Here is a 20,508-nt window from a genome sequence, read left to right on the forward strand (position 1 = left end):
CCTCCACACACTGCCAGCCCACCCGCACTCACCGCGTACTAACCCCCCCACCCAGCAGGTGGCCGCGGCCAGCCGCGCGCCCACGGCCTCCGGTCTCACCCACCCGGGATTCATGGTGATGAAGATGCAGCAGGTGGGGTTGAGCACGAGCTCGGTGCCCTCGAAGATGAACTTCTTCATGTGCGCCACGATCGCCTGCTGGATACAGTGGATCTGCTGCGCCACCACCGACAGCACCTCCAGCTCGATGCGGTTGAACTCGTCGAAGCAGGCCCAGGCGCCGGCCTGGGCCAGGCCCTGTCGGCGGCGGCGGCGGCGCTGGTGAGCGGAGAGCGGGGCATGCTCTGCCGGTGCGGGGATGCCGGGCGCTCGGGAGTGCGCACGGCGAGCTGTCATGTGCCGGCTCGGACGGGGAGTCACGGCGTCAGATGTCCGTTCACATGAGGACAGGGAACGGGGACACGGGAGCCGGACGGGACATCACCGGGATGCACAGCTTCACAGCCGACGCGTCCATATACGACGACGCGTCGATTTGCGACGTCGGCCGTCGGGATCGCGGGGTCGGAAAGACAATACAAACGGTGGAAGCGTGGCTCGATGTTATCGCGGTGAGGAGCCAAAACAGTGCGATATTGCGTGGCCGGTTTAAAGTAACGGAGACCGCGGGAAAACGGCACTTCAGTTGGGGGCCAAAACATGGAGCGCTGAACCTCCAGATGCTTTCGTTTCTTTTCGTTTTGTAGCGTCCGACGCCGGGTTACGTAGATCCGAGCAGCACAGCAGCCACGCCGATGTAGGCCAACAGCAGCGACCACAGCCCCAGCCCGCACCTCACACCCCGCTCCACAGCCTCAGTCCGCACCCCACACCCCGCTCCACAGCCTCAGCCCGCACCCCACACCCCGCTACACAGCCTCAGCCCGCACCCCACACCCCGCTCCGCAGCCCCAGCCCGCACCTCACGCCCCTCCGCAGCCCCAACCGCACCCCACACCCCGCTCCGCAGCCCCAGCCCGCAGCCTACACCCGCTCCGCAGCCCAGCCCGCACCTCACGCCCCGCTACACACAGCCTCAGCAAACACCCCACACCCCGCTCCGCAGCCCCAGTCCGCACCTCACACCCCGCTCCACAGCCCCAGCCCGCACCTCACACCCCGCTCCCCAGCCCCAGCCCGCACCCCACACCCCGCTCCACACAGCCTCAGCCCGCACCTCACACCCCGCTACACAGCCTCAGCAAACACCCCACACCCCGCTCCGCAGCCCCAGCCCGCACCTCACGCCCCGCTCTATAGCCTCAGCCCGCACCTCACACCCCGCTCCACAGCCCCAGCCCGCACCTCACACCCCCCCACAGCCCCAGCCCGCACCCCACACCCCGCTCCACAGCCTCAGCCCGCACCTCACACCCCGCTACACAGCCTCAGCAAACACCCCACACCCCGCTCCGCAGCCCCAGCCCGCACCTCACGCCCCGCTCTATAGCCTCAGCCCGCACCTCACACCCCACTCTACAGCCTCAGCCCGCACCTCACACCCCCTCCCACAGCCTCAGCAAACACCCCACACCCCGCTCCACAGCCACAGCCCGCACCTCACACCCCGCTCCACAGCCTCAGCCCGCACCTCACGCCCCTCCAGAGCCTCAGCCTGCACCTCGCACCTTGCTCCACAGCCTCAGCCCGCACCTCACACCCCGCTTCACAGCCTCAGCCCACAACCCCCCCGCTCCACAGCCTCAGCCTGCACCTCACGCCCTGTTCCACAGCCTCAGCCCACACCCACCCACCCGCTCCACAGCCTCAGCCCGCACCTCACGCCCCGCTGCACAGCCTCAGCCCGCACCCAGCACCTCGCTCCACAGCCCCAGCCCGCACCTCACAACCCGCTGTACAGCCTCAGCGCGCACCCAACACCGCGCTCTACAGCCGCCGGTCGACAAGCTTATCGAAATCAACATCACACATAATCTACCCACAACGTGCATCCCTGCAAATAGCCCATACAAGCCCCATAGCAGACGACGACAACTGGCCGTTGTCTTGCGCGTCATCGGTTTGCCATCGGCAGCACCTGTCACGACTGCAGCTCCGCCCCGGCGCAGCGCCTGCCCGCCCCAGCGCAGGCGCACAGGGCCTCACCTTGAAGAACTTGCCCATGGCGCGGTAGTCCAGCCCGTCCGAGCAGTTGAACACCACGCACTGCTTGGCCATGGCCTTGGCCAGGTCCTTGGTGGTCTCGGTCTTGCCGGTGCCGGCCGGGCCCTCCGGCGCGCCGCCCAGGTTCAGCTTCAGCGCCCCCATCAGCGTGCTGGCCACGGAGGCGGCGTCAGGCACACGCCCTGCCGTAGCACAGCCGGCCGCCGCGCCACCCGACAGAGGCAGCGCCACCTCTCGCCGACCCGACGCGTCGAAGCCTGGCTGGATCACCGCTCTGGAGGGCCCGGCAGACTCGGCCGCATGCAGCATGGCCTCGCGTAGTGCCGGAGCCAGAGTTTAAGCTACGTATCGCTTGCTCACCACTGTTTGACAGATAGGCGATCGGTTGCATTTGAGAGGAGATTTGTCTGACCATGTTCGGCGCATATGCTGACAGAGGCGGCCACCTAGCCGTATCCGTGATGGCAGGCAAAGATGCCACTCATGACAACCAGACCGAATCCAGCGACGGCGCATCTGCACATGCCGACAACGTACCAACACACCCATACAGACACGCGCACGCGCACACGCACACACACGCACACACCCACGTGAGGCGACACACCCGAGCAGCGGCGGGGTGCCGCGTACTGGCGGCGGCGCCGCCCTTGCCGTACCGGTAGCAGCGGTCGGTGAGAGGCGTGATGACGAGCCGGGCCGAGTTTCCCAGGTACTCGAACCCATACGCCAGGTCTGTGGTCATCATCCGCACCTGTGGCCGGCGGCCGTGTCACCACGATGACGCGCCGGTGGGCGCCCGCCGACCCCGACAGCGCGCAGTGCAGCCGGGCGCGCCCGTCGCCGGTCACTGGTCACCAGCCCTCGGTCACGAGTCACTAACGTCACTAGTCACTAGCAATCAGCCACTAAGCCGTCATCAGCCGTCAGCCATCCGTCACCAGTCATCAGTCATCATTCACTTGTCCGCTGTCGCCAGTCACAAGCAGCGCCGTTATTACATACTAAATTATTGAAGATCAGTCAGTTATCCGTTACCAGCTGCCATCATCAGCTAACAGTTAACTCGGCGTTCGCGAGCCGGTGGTCATAAGCTACCAGCAGTCATCAGTTATATGTTACCAGCACTCATCAGTCACATGTTACCGGTCGCTATCGTGGTTAGCGACTATTATTCCGAGTCAGTAGTCATCAGTCACGCGCAGTCACGGGTCATCTGTTATCATCCGCTATCACCAGCTAGTCACTGGTCACCAGTCATCACTCACGAGTCAATGGTCACAAAGGTCATGAGTTGTCCGCTCATAAGCCGCTATCACCGTAACCAGTCATCATTTATTATTCAGGAGTCAGCCAAGTTATTCGAGTTACAGGTCGCCAACAGGCATCAGCCATTCGCCGCCGTTCCCTGCGATCCGTTACCAGCGGCGGCCATCTCGAGCCAACGACCAGCAGTGATCAGCGGTGCGGTGACCGGACCAGCAGTGACCAGTGGTGCGGTGACCACACCAGCAGTGACCAGCGGTGCGGTGACCGGACCAGCGGCGACCAGCGGTGCAGTGACCGGACCAGCGGCGACCAGCAGTCCGTGACCGGACCAGTAGTGACCAGTGGTGCGGTGACCACACCAGCAGTGACCAGCGGTGCGGTGACCGGACCAGCAGTGACCAGCGGTGCGGTCACCGGCCCGCCTCACCCGGATCGATTCCTGCTCCCAGTAGTAACGCAGCTGGGCGATCCAGTTGAAGTCGAGTGGTGACGTCACGCGCTCCTCCTTCAGCTGCAGCACCACGTCCCGCGCTGACGGCACAGCCCACGGTCAGCACGTCCCGCGCTGGCGGCACAGCCCACGGTCAGCACGTCCCGCGCTGGCGGCACAGCCCACGGTCAGCACGTCCCGCGCTGACGGCACAGCCCACGGTCAGCACGTCCCGCGCTGGCGGCACAGCCCACGGTCAGCACGTCCCGCGCTGACGGCACAGCCCACGGTCAGCACGTCCCGCGCTGGCGGCACAGCCCACGGTCAGCACGTCCCGCGCTGACGGCACAGCCCACGGTCAGCACGTCCCGCGCTGACGGTACAGCCCACGGTCAGCACGTCCCGCGCTGGCGGCACAGCCCACGGTCAGCACGCCCCGCGCTGACGGCACAGCCCACGGTCAGCACGGAGGCCATCGGTGATGATCCTCCGCTTCCTCACCGCGTTGTAGGTGTCATGTCCTCATTCCGCTGTCACTTCCCCAGCATGCTGAATATAGCGGCGCAACGAGGGGATCATTCAGCGAGCGAGCCAACCCCACACAGTGAGTGGGCTTGTACGGCTAGACAGCCACCTCTCCCCCCCCCCACACACACATACGCACAGCGGGTGAGGTCTGTCCTATATAGCGAGTGAGCCCCTGCCCTATCCGACTAGCGAGTTTGTTCCACGCAGCGAGTGAGCCTGTTCATCACAGCAGCCGGTGCCCACGTCAGTTCGGGCGCCGTGCCAGTCATCCACCGGTCCACGTCATCCCCGCCCACTGCGGCCGTCCTTCCACTGCCGCCGCACTCTCCACCACCCCACCTCACATCCGCCCGCTCCACCGCATCGAAGCGGCCGGAGCGGCCGGAGCGGCCGGAGCGGCCGGAGCGGCCAGAGCGGCCAGAGCGTCCAGAGCGTCCAGAGCGGCCAGAGCGTCCGGAGCGGGCGGAGCGGGCGGAGCGGCCAGAGCGTCCAGAGCGTCCAGAGCGTCCAGAGCGTCCAGAGCGTCCAGAGCGGCCGGCACCGGCCCGTACCGTGCACGTCGATGACGATGAGTGCTCCGAGCGAGACCCTGTGCCCCGGCTCCAGCTTGCCCCGCACCAGCGCCACCGTCCCGTCGATCTGGCCGTTACACGTCTCCAGGTAGCGCTGCCGGCGGCGGCGGCGGAGCGTCAGGCGGCGCCGGCATCACCGGGGCGGCGGCGCCGGCTGGCTGGCGTGTGTGTGTGTGATGATCAGGCTGTGCGCAGGGGAAAGCTGCTGGTTGCGGCTGACGTAGCCGCCAAAGCCAGGTCAGGCCCGTAACGCGGCTGTGGTATAACGGAAGTGGTGCGGATGAGGAGCTCACGTGGTCAGCCTGCTCTGTGTCCGATTTTCGCAATCCTAGAACTCGCAAAACCACCTGAGCTGCTCAAAAAGGTTCATTTCCGAAGACATGGGAGAACCCCGCCACCACGTCACCGTTTGAGAGCACCATACAGCTCCTTCAATAGAACTGCTCGACCACTTTGCAGGAACATGAGACTACGGGTCAGGGACGATCAGCAGCCACTGAGAGCATCACGTTACCACACGAGGGTGTCATGAGGCCATGCGACAACCTCAAGCGACACCAAGAGACCACAAGAAACCACAGAGACCACAGGACCACATATCTGCGCCAGAAGACCGCACGACCGCAGACCAGCCGGAGGACCGGGCAGACAACCGGGCGGACCAGCCGACGGACCGGGCGGACCAGCCGGCGGACCGAGCGGACCAGCCGACGGACCGGGCGGACTAGCCGGACGGACCGGGCGGACCAGCCGGTGGACCGAGCGGACCAGCCGACGGACCGGGCGGACCAGCCGGCGGACCGGGCGGACCAGCCGGTAGACCGGTGGCCGCGCCCCGCTGCGGCAGCGCCTGCCCACCTCCAGGCCGCCCTGCGTCTGGATGGCCTCGGTGACCTCGGTGGTCCAGTGAATCTGGCTGCCGCACAACACGATCTGCCCCGGCCACTCCAGCACCCACTGCTCCCCTGGCGGCACAGGCACGCGCCCGCGAGCGACGGTCAGTGTCACACGGCCACCAGACGCCTCCCTCTCTGGAGGAGCCTCGGGGTGGTGTGAGCCGTTACCAGGAAGGTCGGTACCACGAACAGCCGTATGCGTCACACGCTGACCCGCTGTCTAATGATGCTTTGCGACAAACACTTCGCAGAAGCTTGCATGGAAGCCAACATGCTGAGGCCTGCTAAGCATGGATTGTTGGATGCGCCTTAAACCCAGCGTCTCAGCACATTAAGGGATGTTGCCGTCATCATCTTCGCCTGACAGGACCGTCGAAAGTCTTTGCATATCCGTCGTACCAAAGTGCAAATGCTGCAGCTGAAACACATGGTCGGGGGACCACAACACGCGGCACGCGGGGACGCAGCCGGCGCCCCCTCGCTCGCGACATCAGCGAACCATGACCACCCACAGCCAGTCACCGTCGCCGCCGGGGGCTTCACACTGGGCCCCGGCTGAGCAGGGTCCGAGCTCGCCAGCCGGGGCGGCGGGTCGCGCGCCGCGTGCCGCCGAGACACGCGGGATCTGTCCCCGGCCGGGGTGGGCCCGTACTCACGCGGCGTCTTCAGATAGCTTTGGACGGCCCGCTCGGCCACGTCCCGCAGTGACACCATCATCTGCTGCTCCACCTGCGACAGCCACTTCTCCACCATGCCCTGCCGCGTCAGGTCAGGTCAGGTCAAATCAGGTCAGGTCAGGCCCTACACGCAGCTGACGTCATGCGCAGGTCCGTAGCGTGCGGTTCGTGTCAGGCCCAGCGATGGTCAGGCCAGGCCACGTCAGGTCAGGTCAGGTCTGCACGGAAGGCCCTGTCAAGTTGGATCTGGCTGACTTACTCTGCCACGTGATGGGGGTAATGCCAGGTCACGTTTAGCCCAGGTCAAGTCCAGCCCTTGTCTCGTACAGGCCTCACTAGCATAGGTCACATCAAGTCCGCGACGGGTACAGCCATACCGCGCGCAGCCCAGGTCAAACATCGCACAGATCAGGTCACTTCGAGTCATGACAGGTCGGGTCAGGCGCCATTCACTTCGGCTGAGGTCAGCTCAGGTCGTCAGGTGCCGCTCGGGTCACGTCATCACACGTCAAGTCACGTGCGACGCTGGTGCTCGGCGGAGCCCGTCACGCGTTTTGTCACGTCACGCCCGTCACGCTCACGAAACGTCACGTTTCGTGGGTCACAGCTCCCGGGATGAGTCGGCCACCACAGGAGCAGACCACGGGGCCGCGGTGGGAACGGATGCCGACGCCGGAAAACAGCGAGCAGTGACGGCTGTCCCAGATGGGAAAATGCTGAGCACCGTATCATGACGGACAGAAGCTGGGCAGGCTGCCCGTTTGACTCGCCATGCCAGGCAGACGTGAGTCAAGTTTACCCGTACAACAGGCGCGCCGCACGTGCGAGACAACCGTCACCAGGTTTACCCGTACAACAGGCGCGCCGCACGTGCGGGACAACCGTCACCAGGTTTACCCGTACAACAGGCGCGCTGCACGTGCGAGACAACCGTCACCAGGTTTACTCGTACAACAGGCGCGCTGCACGTGCGAGACAACCGTCACCAGGTTTACTCGTACAACAGGCGCGCCGCACGTGCGGGACAACCGTCAACATTGCCAGCGCGAGCTAACAGCACTCGTTGACCCTGTCCGTTCGCGCGTCCACGTCCAAAAATTGTCGGCTTTCCTCCCCAAGGAGCTGCGTGGACTGGACCTCAGGCGGTGGATGTGACGGAGGGCCGTTGGTTTAGCATTGGTTGACGGATTACAAAAGCGCAAATGTCGAATCAATTTAGCGATGAAGCGTTCGGTGATTAGTTTAGTTGACAAAGCTGAAAGCCTCAGGACAGAGAAGACGGAAGCGGGGTTAGCATCATCGCTTGAGGAACAGGCAAAGCATAGCGGCACACGGAGGACGTTATCGGCTACTGTGCAATCGCTGTTGATAAGGCTGCGGCTGCCTCGCTGAAATTCATCGCGAAGAGGCGCACACAAGGCATCGTAAGATGCTACAGGAACAGAAAGAAGAGAAGCTCGGGCATGAGCGCATGAAGGAATTTATATATGAGCAAAATCATGAAATTAGCCGTATTGGCTTGTGATTTTATACGGCGCTACTACGACCTGGACTGAAAGCAAGAGAAAATCAGCTTTATTTAGCATCTTTGTGATTGGCAAGGGGCTAATTCGGACCCCCGTCTTTAAGCGCGTCCGATGCCTACGTTGCCTTTAGTTTATCGCGTCTGCCGGTTCGCCTGTTTATCGTTTATCACGCGCTGCACCCCATGCAGTTTGTGTGGCATTTATTCACGCTTGGCGTCTGTTACCTCTCTGGACATCTTCCCGCGCTGAAAAAGGCCGGGATAAGCAGTGAATGGGAGCGAAGACGACCGGCCGCCCAACGACCGGCCAAGGCCTTAACGAACATGCCCAACTTCAGACAAGTGTGTGTGCCAGCAGTTCCCACGCTTCGCATTACACCGGCCAGGTTTGGAGCCAGCTTACTAGTCAAGAGATGGACTGCGCTTGGTACCGAGCAGGCACACTCGTTAAACGGCACTTACAGACTATCGACCGTGAGTAACCCGTAGGCGTCAAGGTCAGTCCGCACCTGAGCTAGACTCAACAGAGGTATGGGCCCCGAATCATATCTGGATGCCTTCTGCAAACCCCTAACTGCAGCGTCCTGACGTCACGGGCATCCCCAAGAGGGTGCGAGAGGGTTCATCCAGAAGCTTGGAGGCGCTGCCACGAACTCACCCAAAATCGGGCAGCGGCTTCTGTGAGGGTGCAAACACCACGGGAACATTGGCCCACAGATAAAGCAAAGAATGACATATCCCAATCTACCTTCATAGACAAACTGCACAGGCCTTGATAATCAGCCGCACCGAGGAAACACTGGGGAGCTCATGAGCTCAACCGCCACCAGCTGGCCTAGAACAACCGTTTCAGCGGCTGCTGCAGCTGCTGCTGCTCCAACTGCAAACATGCTAAATAGACCGCCTAGGGACGGTGACCACAGAAGATATAACGCTGAAAGCACCATCCATTTCTGGAAATTACATCACTCATGCTCGTACAATGGGTTTTTTGCGCACTACGCTACGCACCCCGCACAAAACAGCGTGTGGGTGCTCAACCATGGCCTGCAGCCCCGATACCTCCACCCAGCCTAGGGCACGCCGCGCCATCTCTCGTATCCCCCCCCCCCCCCTCGAGTCCGACTGATCGTGCCGTCCCACCGGCGGGACGGGCGGGGAGCACGGCCCTGCGGCGACTGCGGGACGGCCGCCCCGTCGGCAGGGGGGGGGGGCGGTCTTCAGCCAGCCCGCCGGCACCTTACCTCCATCTGGTGGCGGCGGCATGAGGCGAGACGACACCGGTCAGTGGACAGGCGGGTACACGGCGGCTTACCATTCTACCTCACCGATCGCCACTGGACACGCCGCGCTTGTGCTATCTGGCTCACCCCGGCTGAGGGAACTACTGTACGAGCGCTACAAGGCTCACCCTGCGCGCCGCGGAGCAAACTGTGAGCTGGCTCCCAAGCTGTCAGCGGCAACGGCAGGCGGACGCCCGCCCAGATCTGACTCCAGCCACGGACCGTCCCAACGTCAAGCGGGTACACGACTAGCACCCGCTGCACAGCCACCGCCCGAGTGCGGACCACCCCTGCGGTGGGACAGATCGGCCGGCCGGCACCAGGTCCACAGAGCGCGCCACCCTCCGGCCGCCGGCGCCAGCACCGACCCGCGCGTCTGCCGGCCGGATGGCGGTGCTGAGCGGCACTTCCTCCTTCTCCGTCGAGATCATGGCTACGATCAGCATGTCGTCAGTGAACCGCAGCCGGTGGATGCCTGGAGAGGGCGGGGGTCGGTCACCCGGCAGGCCAGGTCAGGTCACAGAGGGCCGGGATTGGTCACCCACAGACAAGGTCAGGTCACAGAGGGAGGTCTGGTGAGGGCGGGGTTCGGTCACCCGGCAGGCCAGGTCAGGTCACAGAGGACCGGATCGGTCACCCACAGATGAGGTCAGATCACAGTGGGCAGATGAGATGCCAGGCTGCATGAAACAACGATTATCTATCCAAACTATTTCTAACCTACGCCCAAATCACGATGCATCCATCATGTGCAACATTCACGCACGTTCTCCTTCTTACACGTGCATCCAGATCACCTTGCATATCTTACAAAGCTAAAGCCAGCACTGCCGCTGCCCCGGTCTTTACGGACACCAGCTGGAAAGCAAATGTATCGATCCAAGACACTATGAGCATGTCCTCGGAGCATTGTAACGCCTTGAGGCGTGCTTCAGTGGCGCCAGATGGCCTGTTCCATTGACATCTGTGCTGGACGCACCCTCGAAACACTTCTTCAGATGAGGCTGCACGCGCAGCGGGTCCTTGGTCTCGGCCAGAATCTCCAGCAGTTCATCATTAGACAGGAAGAAGAACCTGCAGAGCAAACAAACTCGTGTGAGCCACATACGGAGGACACCGCCGCCATCGCCGCCGCCGCCGCCGCCGCCGCCGCCGCACACAGCAGCACCCGGATCGGATACAGCTCGGATTCGGATTCGGATTCGGCTTCGGATTCGGATTCACTCGTCACCGGCTGCGCGGTGACCTTCGCTCCGCCACGAGGTGGCAGCAGCCGAGCTGTGTGCATCAAGGCAAGAGCGGCAGCTGGATCGACCCCCACCGGCGCTCACCGCAGCGGCAGCCTCGTCTACGAGCATGCTCACCGCGGGAAGAAGAGCCGCTTCTTCTCCAGGTAGTCGTTGAGCCCCTTCTGGATCTCCTCCAGCAGGCGGTTGGCGTCGTTGAGCCGCTCCAGCATTTGGTCCTGGTCGGTGGCCGCCAGGGCGTGCGCGTCCACCACCGCCTTCCCCATCACGTCCCGCCAGATCCGGTCCACCCGCACGAACTTCTTCCCCTCGGCCGGCATCTGCAGCCGGACGGGCGGGTTAGCCGGGCCGGGACGTGACGCTGAGCGCTTGTTCCGTGCCGCTCAGGTCACCGAGGCTAGTCGGCGGGTCGGACCACATTTCATGGCGGCCAAGTCTGAGATTTCGGCAGCGCGGTGAAGCGCGCTGAAGATGGAACTGCGAATTGATTTACCAATCAAGCAATAAGACTATACGTGCATCACTACACTTTGATAGACGCATGGAGCCCAATGTGTCCCTCCAATGAGGATTCGGCGAACACCGCTACTCGTTAGACCGGGACACAAGACGAGACCCCGCGCCGGACATGAAGCGACATTATCTGCGATCTTCCACGGCGTCGCGCCAAATCCGGTCAACGGCCGTGACAGCCTACCAGAAGCGCGCCAAGCTCCCAGCTCGGAGAGCGCTGTCCGCACCTGTTTGACGATGTCCTCGGAGCCGAAGATGGGCTCCAGGTAGAGCCAGGTGGCCTGCACTTTCAGCCAGGCGTCCAGGATGTCCTGGCGGTGCGCAGGAGCACTGTTAGTGGCAGAGCTCACCAGCAGATGGCGCGCCGGACGCCAGCACAGGGCGTTGTCGCGGCCGCGCGCAACGGACGGCACGAAGGGAGCACCAGAGGTACCCATCAGACGATCACCAGATGTACCCACCAGAGGACCACCACAGGTACCCACCAGAAAAGCGGAGACAGATATAAGGGTGAGGCGCCTCCGCCACAGAGACCGAGGAACATGACAACCACCTGTCCTGACCCGACTTGACCTGACCTGTCTCCAGATCAGAGGAGACGGTGCGGTGCCTGGCATTGTTTCACGAGGGACCAGAATATGCTCCTGTTTAGCAACAGGAGTTGGGCAGCCAAATCGCTGGTCGACAAGTCCTCGTAGTCCCTCCTCATGTTATCTCACCGAGCCGGGTGCTGTCTGGCCCAGCCTCGCAATAAGCGGCCCGGCGGGATCACGCCGGCGTGCTACCATAAAACACTTGCGCCTCATACTATAACACTAAGCATCCTGTATTAATTAGTGTTTTAAGTGCGCCGGCCGGGCCCATGTGAATAGCCAGCATTCAGCGTTAACAGCTGAGTGAAACGGAACACCCTGTGCGGGTTGAATACAGCATCGCTCGGGCATGTGGTCGCTATTTTGGCGTGGTCCATATCATAATGGTGGTGACCGTGCAACGGTCCATCTCACACAAACCCTGACCGCTGCGGGCGGAGGTCGCGCCAGCTGAGGCTACGGCACGCCGCTGGCGCCCGGTGCGCGCGCTACCGCCTGCCAAACTCCCTCCCTCCCTGCCTCCCTGCCTCCCTGCCTCGCTCCCTCGCTCCCTCGCTCCCTCGCTCCTTCGCTCCCTGCCTCGCTGCCTCGCTGCCTCGCTGCCTCCCTGCCTCTCTGCCTCCCTGTCTCTCTGCCTCCCTGCCTCTCTGCCTCTCTGCCTCTCTGTCTGCCTGCCTCTCTGTCTCACTGCCTCTCTGCCTCTCTGCCTCCTGCCTCCCTGCCTCACTGCCTCCCTGCTCTCTGCCTCTCTGCCTCCCTGCCTCTCTGCCTCCCTGCCTCCCTGCCTCCTGCCTCCCTGCCTCCCTGCTTCCTTCTTTCCCCTCACCTGCATCCGCACGAGCTTCTCCTCCCAGGCGCGCATCTCAGCCTCGAACGGCTTGACGTACGGCGAGCCGCGCATGGTCTTGCGCCTTGACGATATGGTCGTCCAGCAGCGCCTGTATGTCGTCCACCGCCGACCGGATGCTCACGGCCCGTGTCTCTGGCGCACGCCGGGTGAAAGGTCAGCTGGGATCGGCGCCAGCGCCACAGCTCAGGCTTCAGTTCCCGGGGACTCAATCCCGTGTCTTTTGTCGCGCAGCCGGACTGTCATACGCATTGCTGTGTAGGTCGGTATGCATGCCTCTGTTGACCGATTGTTTACTTGTGTAAAGATCAACTATCGTGTCATGCCGCCTTAGGAAGGCTTCTGATGCGAAATGGAAACAACGCATATATTCCTTCTATCCTTGGTTCGGCACGCGTCCTTAGTGCTTCTTACAACAAACACCCCAAACGGAACGAACTCAAGAACAGCAAAAGCTGGCGCAGTCATGCCCACCACCCGCGCCGCGGCCGGGCCGACGTCCGGGCGCACCTGTACGGGATGAACTCGAAGAGCACGTCCGTCCAGTCGTCCGTCATCTTGCGCAGGGCGCGCTCCAGGCCGTACTCCTTGCTGGCTGACACGCCAATCTCCTCCAGCACCTTGACGTACTTCTGCACGCCCAGTTCGATCATCTGCGCCAGCGAGGCCTCCGGCGGCGGCTGGATGCTGAAGCCCAGCGCTTCTGACATCTGGCGGCGGCCGTAAAAGCTGCAGTTGCGGCGGCGGTCTGCAGGGGCGAGGGCGGGAGCGAAAGTACCAAATGTGAAACTCGGGCTAGCATCAGTGTCAAACCTGGACGGCAACAGTCAGCAGGAACACACCGCACGTAGACGCTGCTACATGAGAAGCTGCAGAGGACAGGCCAGAACATCAGTCAGGAAAACGAAGGAAGCGAAGCCGCTAGCAGATATAGCGCACAAACAGCCGAGCACGCATCACGCCACACGCACGCACGCACGCACGCCCGCACGCACGCACACGCCCGCATACCGGCCGTCTGCCGCCGTCCACACCTGTCGTCACCCTCACCTCCTCCCAGTGCCGGTCGCGGATGCCCGGATTGCAGATGCAGTGCATGACAGGTATGAACTGCTTGAACTTCTCCACCTTGAGGCGGACTGTCTCGGCGACGCGGCGCGGTCCAGGTGTGTCGATGAACGCCTTGCCCAGCTTGTAGAGCACGCGCCACATGTTCTCGACGTCCTCCTCGGCCGCCAGCGAATCGATGCCGCGGAACGGGCCTGGACGGGAGGGATCACGTGCGGAGGTCAGCCACGGGTTACAGGTCAGTCTCAGGGCAGAGGTCGACGGCGTCACTAGACAGAGGTCAGCTACAGGGCAGAGGTCAGTCATGGGACAAAGGTCAGTCACGGGACAGATGTCCGCCGCAGGACAGAGGTCAGCCAAGGGTCGGAGATCAGGGACAGGCGTAAGGGTCATACTCGGCTCGTGGTCTTCGACAGGGGACAGTCGCAACCCGAGGCCAGACCTAGAACGGTGTGTGCAAGTATCCGCCGGCTACAGCTACGGCCAAACACAGAACGGGACGATCAGGAGGGGCGGGGTCCGGTTCAAAGGGCAGGAGTATGAGGCCAGGAGAACATGGCCAGGGTTTCTGTTGCAGTCAAGGCGAGTCATAATGAGTTGACATCATATCAGTCATATCGCGTTAGTCAGGCAGCTGATTATCAGTAGAAGTCCGTTCGATTCACAGCCAAGTCACTGTCAAGGTCAATGTTGAAAAGTGCTAGGCCATGGAACAGATTGACCTCTCACACACACACGCCACGCAACGCACGCAAACGCACGCACGCACGCACGCACGCACTGCACGCCACCGCACACGGCCCACGCCCAAGCCCCACGCCCACGCCCATATATATATATATATAATATATATATATATTAATAATATATTAGATATATATATATATAATATATATCAGGAGTCTGGCAGTTCTCTAACAGCAGAGGAATGACTGAGCCAGCAGGTCCTCAGCTCTCAGCCAACCGCCAGGAAACCCCTCCCCCTCGGACGGCAAGCCCTTCACGCCAGAGAGTGTCTAGCGGCCACCTCACCGTTGTACCAGCCGTTCATACTTGACGTGGAAGTCGTAAGCGGTCCTCCACAGCTTGTCGTACGGGTCCTTGAAGGAGATCATGTGCGCGAACGAGCGGAAGGGCGAGATCTCCCACTCCAGCAGACGCTCCTCCTCGTTTATGTCCTGCAGCCGAGCCGCGCGGCCCGGTCACCGCTGCTTAGCGGCGCCTCGCGCTGGAGACGCTTCAGGTCATAAGTTGGAGGGCGTCAACGGCGCCTCGTGTGCGATGGCCTCTTGTGCGTGCGGAATATGTGGAAATGACACCATATAGCAGGGATATTTGGCGCATGTATTGCGTGCAGTGCAGTGTAACACATCCACGCGAGGCATCGCTTGTAACTGGTGCTTTCCTGCCGAGTGTTCCTCATTTCCACTCCACCCCGGATGAGCAGGACTCATATGCTTGACCAGCACCCTCTTTAACCGACCAGGAGCTGATCAGCCACCACTGAGAGCTCGCTAAGGGCCGTTCTGTGTGCGAGGAAGTGTCGAGCACGTCTCTCGTCCACAAGACACGGTGTCAGTAACAAAGCCCCGCTGCCTCCAAAGGTCCAGTCCGTCAGTTCAGAGCAAAGGCAACGTCAGACAGCGTAGCTCACAAGCCAGCCCTGTCCGGAGGAGGTCAGCCCGTCAGGTCAGAGGGAAGGCAACGTCAGACAGCGTAGCTCACAAGCCAGCCCTGTCCGGAGGAGGTCGGTCCGTCAGGTCAGAGGGAAGGCTAGGTCAGACGGCGTCGGTCACAAGCCAGCCCTGTCCGGAGGAGGTCGGCCCGTCAGGTCAGAGGGAAGGCTAGGTCAGACAGCGTAGCTCGCAAGCCGGCCTTATCCGGAGGAGGTCGGCTCATCAGGTCAGAGGGAAGGCAACGTCAGACAGCGTATCTCACAAACCAGCCCTGTCCGGAGGAGGTCAGCCCGTCAGGTCAGAGGGAAGGCTAGGTCAGACAGCGTAGCTTACAAACCAGCCCAGTCTCCAGGTCAGCTCGTCAGGTCAAAGGGGAAGCCAGCTCAGACAGCGCAGCTTACAAACAGCTCCTGTTTGGCGTCGGCCAGCGCCTCGCCCAGCCAGTTCAGCGTGTCGACGTTCGACTTCATCTCCTCCATGTTCAGTACGGGCGAGTCCTTCTTCTTGAAAGCCTCCAGCGCCTTGTTGTACTCGTCCAGTCTGCCGCGGAGCAACGCCGCATGTGAGACGCATTTCGCAGCACATCAGGGCTGGCCACAAGTCACGTGTGTCAAGCTTCAGCAAAAATGTCACGATCGGGATAGGATGAGGACGTAAGAATCATACACCCTTCGGAACAATGCAAAGTATGACACCAGCCGGAAATAAACATGTAATGCACTTCCTGCACACAGAGGACAGCAATGCATTCTGCATCAGTGCCTCTGCGTCTTTGTTACTAACACCGAGGATTGCACAGGCCATTTCTAAAATAAAAAAATTGTCATTCGTCAATGATAAAATTAAAAGCTGTTCCGAATCTGTTTTCAAGCGTGTTTAATATGGTAGCTGAGTGCAGCAGTATCTTCTTTCTTTCTGACATGCTGGTGGAATGAGATGAAACCAATGAACGATGTCTTTAAAAAAACGCACTTTTCCATTTATTCACCGAACGGAAGCTGAAGCCTAAGTCGCGGCAAAATACTGCTGTTAAAACCTTACAGGCTACGTCAGCACACCACATTTGGCAAGGCCTGCTGGGAGGTATTTCCTGACACATGCATGCACTCCACGGCAGAACTACCTCCAGCTCATTCCAAAAATACTTTTTAGAAACAAATCTCTGCGATGCGTGTGACGTGCGGTCACCACGCCGACGCCTACTTTTCGGCGAACGACTCGAGGCGCGTGCCGAGGGCCTCTTCGGCGGCGGCGCGCCGGTGCCTGAGCCGCGAGTGAGACAGGTCGAACACGGCCTCGATGTTCTCCGGCCAGTGGAAGACGCGGGCGTTCAGCGCCAGGTCATCAGCTGCGACCGAGGCGGGGTCAGAGGCAGGTCGGGGGTGAAGGTGACACCGGGTGAGAGGTCAGACGGGACGAGAGGTCACGGGAGGTCAGAGGCAGGTCAGGGGTGAAGGTGATACCGGGTGAGAGGTCAGACGGGGCGAGAGGTCACGGGAGGTCAGAGGCAGGTCAGGAGTGAAGGTGATACCGGGTGAGAGGTCAGACGGGACGTTAGGTCACAGGGAGGTCGCGTCAGATGTGAGGTCAGGAGGGGGCTCAGAGCGTAAGTCTGGACCAGGTTGGGAGGTCAGGTGCAACGAGTGGTCAGGTCAATTATGATACTACGATAAGGTAGCAATCATGTTGAGAATTACGGAATAACCACTGGGTATCATGGAACACTGTAAAAAGTCGTTGCACGGCAGAGTCTATCACAAGAACGACTCGTGTTCTCACGGACTACAGTAGCACCACAGTACACGAGAACAGACTGGAGCACCCGACCGCAGAACTACAGTCCTTGACGAGCGACTGAGGTCTGCACAGAACACTTCCGGACCATGAGACACTTGTCCTCCCCGCGCTAAAGACCACACAGTTCTCACGCACGCGCTCCCCACGGACAGGACCGCGCCGCCCACGGGACCGGCAGTGCTCACGTGGCAGGACCACGTAGTCCATGAGGAAGGATGCGCAGTGCCGTCTGTCGGATGCGCATGCGTATCTCGGCCATGGTGTCCGACATGCAGATCTGCAGTAGTTTGTACTGATCCACCAGCTCGGCCGTCGTCTCCGCCACTCTGGCTCAGCCGGTCCTACATCTGGTCGAACATGCCGCAGATCCTGCCGGACGGAACGTACCAGCGCTGGCCGGTCGGTTTGGCTGGGTGCCAAACTGTGCCAAAACTGTGTCAAAGAAAACCCCCAACCAAAGATCGGCAGATCGTCATGAAAAGCATAAACACGCCTAGTTTGTGCGATTTATCACAAGACTAGCGGAGTTTCGTCCCCACGCATCTGTTTTTATCCGCTGCTGCTCCCAACATCTCGCAGAGACGTGCGCAGAACGGCGAAAGGTGAACTGCCCCACGCGGACCTCCTCGTGTTACTCATGACCACGAGCACTGGCCGGTAACCCTGGCAACCGCGGGCGCTGCTGTCCGGCGGTCTGTGCGCCCCCTGGACAGCGCTCACTCTGTGTTCTCCTCTCGGTTGAGCGTGACCTGTCGCTGCACCACCCTGTCGTACAGCTCCGCCGACTTCTCCACAATGGTGGCGTTCACGCGGTCGCAGTTTACCAGGAACATCTGGGCAGTAGAAGGGCGAGTTGGGACCCCGTGCGTTCGGCGATCACGCCGCGAACAGCGCACAGCAGGATGGCGAGTCCTTACCGGGAGGGCACGCATCATCCCCCTCCCCACAAACAGCGCACAGCAGGGTGGCGAGTCCCTACCGGGAGGGCACGCATCATCCCCCTCCCCACAAACAGCGCACAGCAGGGTGGCGAGTCCCTACCGGAGCGCACGCATCATCCCCCCTCCCCACAAACAGCGCACAGCAGGATGGCGAGTCCCTACCGGGAGCGCACGCATCATCCCCCCTCCCCACAAACAGCGCACAGCAGGGTGGTGAGCTTTCACCGGGAGCGCACGCATCAACCCCCCTCCCCCGCCCACTCACACACACATACACATACACAGACCCACACCCTGATCACAGCTGTTCTTCTAGGCACTGCCTCCTATCGCGATGACGGCGGAGCACTGGCGGCGTGGGATCATCTGACGCTGATGATTGGTCGACGGGTCTTGAGCCCAGCGCTGACCTGCAGCGGGATGATGGTGGGCAGCAGCTGCACCTCCTCGTGTCGGATCGACAGCGCGTCCAGCTTCCTCCTGAAGATCTGCAGCACGCACCACACCGGTCTGTGACAGGTCTGGAACGATTCTGTGGACTCGTGTGTCATGGGTCTGTGCCGGGTCTGTGACGCGCCTGTGACGGGTCTGTTAAGCGTCCGTGACGGGTCTGTGACGGGTCTGTGAAGGGTTTGTGACGGACCTGTGACGGGTTTGCGACGGGTCCGTGACGGGTCTGTGACAGGCCTGTGACGGGCCTGTGCCGGGTCTGTGAAGGGTCTGTGACCGGTCTGTACGGGCCTGTGACGGGTCTGTGGACTCGCGTGTTATGGGTCCGTGCCGGTGTTACGCGCCTGTGGTGGGTCTGTTAAGTGTCTTGACGGGTCTGTTACGGGTTTGTGACGGGTCTGTGAAGGGTTTGTGACGGGCCTGTGACGGGTCTGTGACAGGTCCGTGACGGGTCTGTGACAGGCTTGTCACTGGTCTGTACCGGTCTGTGAAGGGTCTGTGACGGGTCTGTACGGCCTGTGACAGGCCTGTTACGGATCTGTGGACGGGCCTGCGACCGCGCTCCCCGGCGGGCGGCAGAAGCAGCCGACACCGTCTGCTCTCGCCTGGGACCCAAGTTATGGTGCCCGAGGGCGCACTGAACCCTCGATTATCTGGGTCCGTATCACAAACTCGTGAAGAAAGAAATACAGACCTGATTACGCTATGCGTATTCGCCACGGCACAGGACATGCATGGGCAGAACCGCGCACCGCGTGGACTGAGGTTCAACAAACATACTGCATGTGCCGCGATCGTCTGTTGGACGACTAACCGATCCATGAGTAGGAGCCCCACAGTCTGATGAAAGAGGCAATGTTTTGTTGGGCAAATCGATCGAAACACATCCTCTGTTGTCGTGAACGCTGTTAGTGATCACGTCACCCTTAAGTAGATACAGGAAACACGCCGGACCAAATCAGTTTAGCAAGGCGCTGAGGTAGCTCTACGCCCAGCAGACCAAATCGCCGAAGCGACCTGACCTGACCCCCCACGCCGAGGTAACCCAGCCCACAACGCCCCGTCGCCTGCATCAAGGCCGCCGTGGGCCGCATCACGAGCCAGCCACGAGCTGTTCCGCCCGTTCACCCAGCCGGGAGGGAGCCGGTCATGAGAACGTACTATCAGGTCCTTCCTCCTTCTTGATAAACTCGGTGATCTCGGCGGCAGACGAGCGTCAGCAGGTCGCGGTACCTGAGCACGGCGTCGAAAGGCACTGGTCAAAACGGCCGCAGGCTGCTTCCTCATTTGCACCACATAACGACAGTTTCGAAGAGAAATCGTCACTTTGCACTGGCAGCTTGCACTGTAGTGTACGGAGCTCATCATGCTGACCCGAGTGCACGCGGTATGAGACAAATAGCTCAGTTTTCGTTTGCACTCGTTCTGCTCCGTTTATACCTTTACAGTCTCGCCAGCTGAAAAGTCGGGCACTCGACCAGTGTGAGCACGCTTCACGAGGCCGGGTGCTTTCCCAACATACTTTCCAAATACCATGGATCACGGCCATAATCAATTTACCGACCGGAGATCCCAGCAGTACTCTGGCGGACAACGACCGTTCCCAGCATCGTATGAAGTTAGTGCAATAATTCGCCAGCAAACTGCAAATCTCCCGCTAACTTCTGAGCGGCCACCCGCTAACTCTGAGTTTTCAAACCCGGGTACTACCGAACCGGCGTATACGGTCCCATTGGCGCGCATTCACTCAGTGAACGGAAGGAACCATAAGCGGAGTTCTGAACAGAATGACAGCCTGGCGTCGGAGGCGACGCACTTGTCATAGTAGAAGATGTACTGTTGCGGACCGGGCACGTTTTGCCTCGAAGATGCTGTTCACCCTGCCGAGCAGATACCTGGACCACGTCCTCCTCACGCCCGGATGGTGCGCACGAACAGACCGGCGTTCTTCATTTCTCCCTGGGCGGCGCCGAGCGGGGGGGTTAGCGTGGGCAAGGCGAAGCTCTTGGACGCGCCGGTGTGGGGACTGGGGT

The 20,508-nt window shown here is 61.3% G+C and overlaps 2 protein-coding genes across 2 annotated transcripts in view; both read right to left on the reverse strand.

Annotated features, from left to right (window-relative positions):
- Window positions 1-13,781, reverse strand: part of LOC119095228 (dynein heavy chain 3, axonemal-like) — a gene marked incomplete at its 3' end in the record, with an annotated part of 61,918 nt that extends 48,137 nt beyond the window's left edge. The window contains 16 exon segments of the mRNA XM_037218097.1: window positions 104-297; window positions 2,146-2,314; window positions 2,823-2,917; window positions 3,860-3,963; window positions 4,942-5,056; window positions 5,821-5,927; window positions 6,515-6,614; window positions 9,712-9,818; window positions 10,323-10,417; window positions 10,708-10,910; window positions 11,331-11,414; window positions 12,523-12,600; window positions 12,602-12,667; window positions 12,669-12,678; window positions 13,054-13,253; window positions 13,594-13,781. Of these exon segments, the coding sequence (XP_037073992.1) occupies window positions 104-297; window positions 2,146-2,314; window positions 2,823-2,917; window positions 3,860-3,963; window positions 4,942-5,056; window positions 5,821-5,927; window positions 6,515-6,614; window positions 9,712-9,818; window positions 10,323-10,417; window positions 10,708-10,910; window positions 11,331-11,414; window positions 12,523-12,600; window positions 12,602-12,667; window positions 12,669-12,678; window positions 13,054-13,253; window positions 13,594-13,755 (1,889 nt within the window).
- Window positions 13,782-14,639: 858 nt separating this feature from the next.
- On the reverse strand, window positions 14,640-17,348 carry LOC119095229 (dynein heavy chain 3, axonemal-like). The gene is made up of 4 exons (XM_037218098.1): window positions 17,270-17,348; window positions 16,491-16,635; window positions 15,689-15,827; window positions 14,640-14,789 (listed from the first exon to the last, which is right to left on the reverse strand). Exons 1-4 carry the CDS (start codon window positions 17,289-17,291, stop codon window positions 14,640-14,642), a joined length of 456 nt encoding a protein of 151 aa, XP_037073993.1. The 5' UTR covers window positions 17,292-17,348.
- Between the last annotated feature and the right edge of the window lie 3,160 nt (window positions 17,349-20,508).

Source organism: Pollicipes pollicipes, unplaced genomic scaffold, assembly GCF_011947565.3.
Source record: "Pollicipes pollicipes isolate AB1234 unplaced genomic scaffold, Ppol_2.1 Scaffold_4219;HRSCAF=4965_pilon_pilon_pilon, whole genome shotgun sequence".
Classification (NCBI taxonomy): domain Eukaryota; kingdom Metazoa; phylum Arthropoda; class Thecostraca; order Pollicipedomorpha; family Pollicipedidae; genus Pollicipes; species Pollicipes pollicipes.

Excerpts from the sequence above, each read along its gene's own strand:
- LOC119095229 (XM_037218098.1), bottom strand. The coding sequence starts at position 17,291 with ATGGACTACGTGGTCCTGCCAC. Across the intron at positions 16,636-17,269 it reads GGACTACGTGGTCCTGCCAC|CTGATGACCTGGCGCTGAAC; the intron begins GTGAGCACTGCC and ends CCTCGGTCGCAG. Across the intron at positions 15,828-16,490 it reads CTCGAGTCGTTCGCCGAAAA|ACTGGACGAGTACAACAAGG; the intron begins GTAGGCGTCGGC and ends GCTCCGCGGCAG.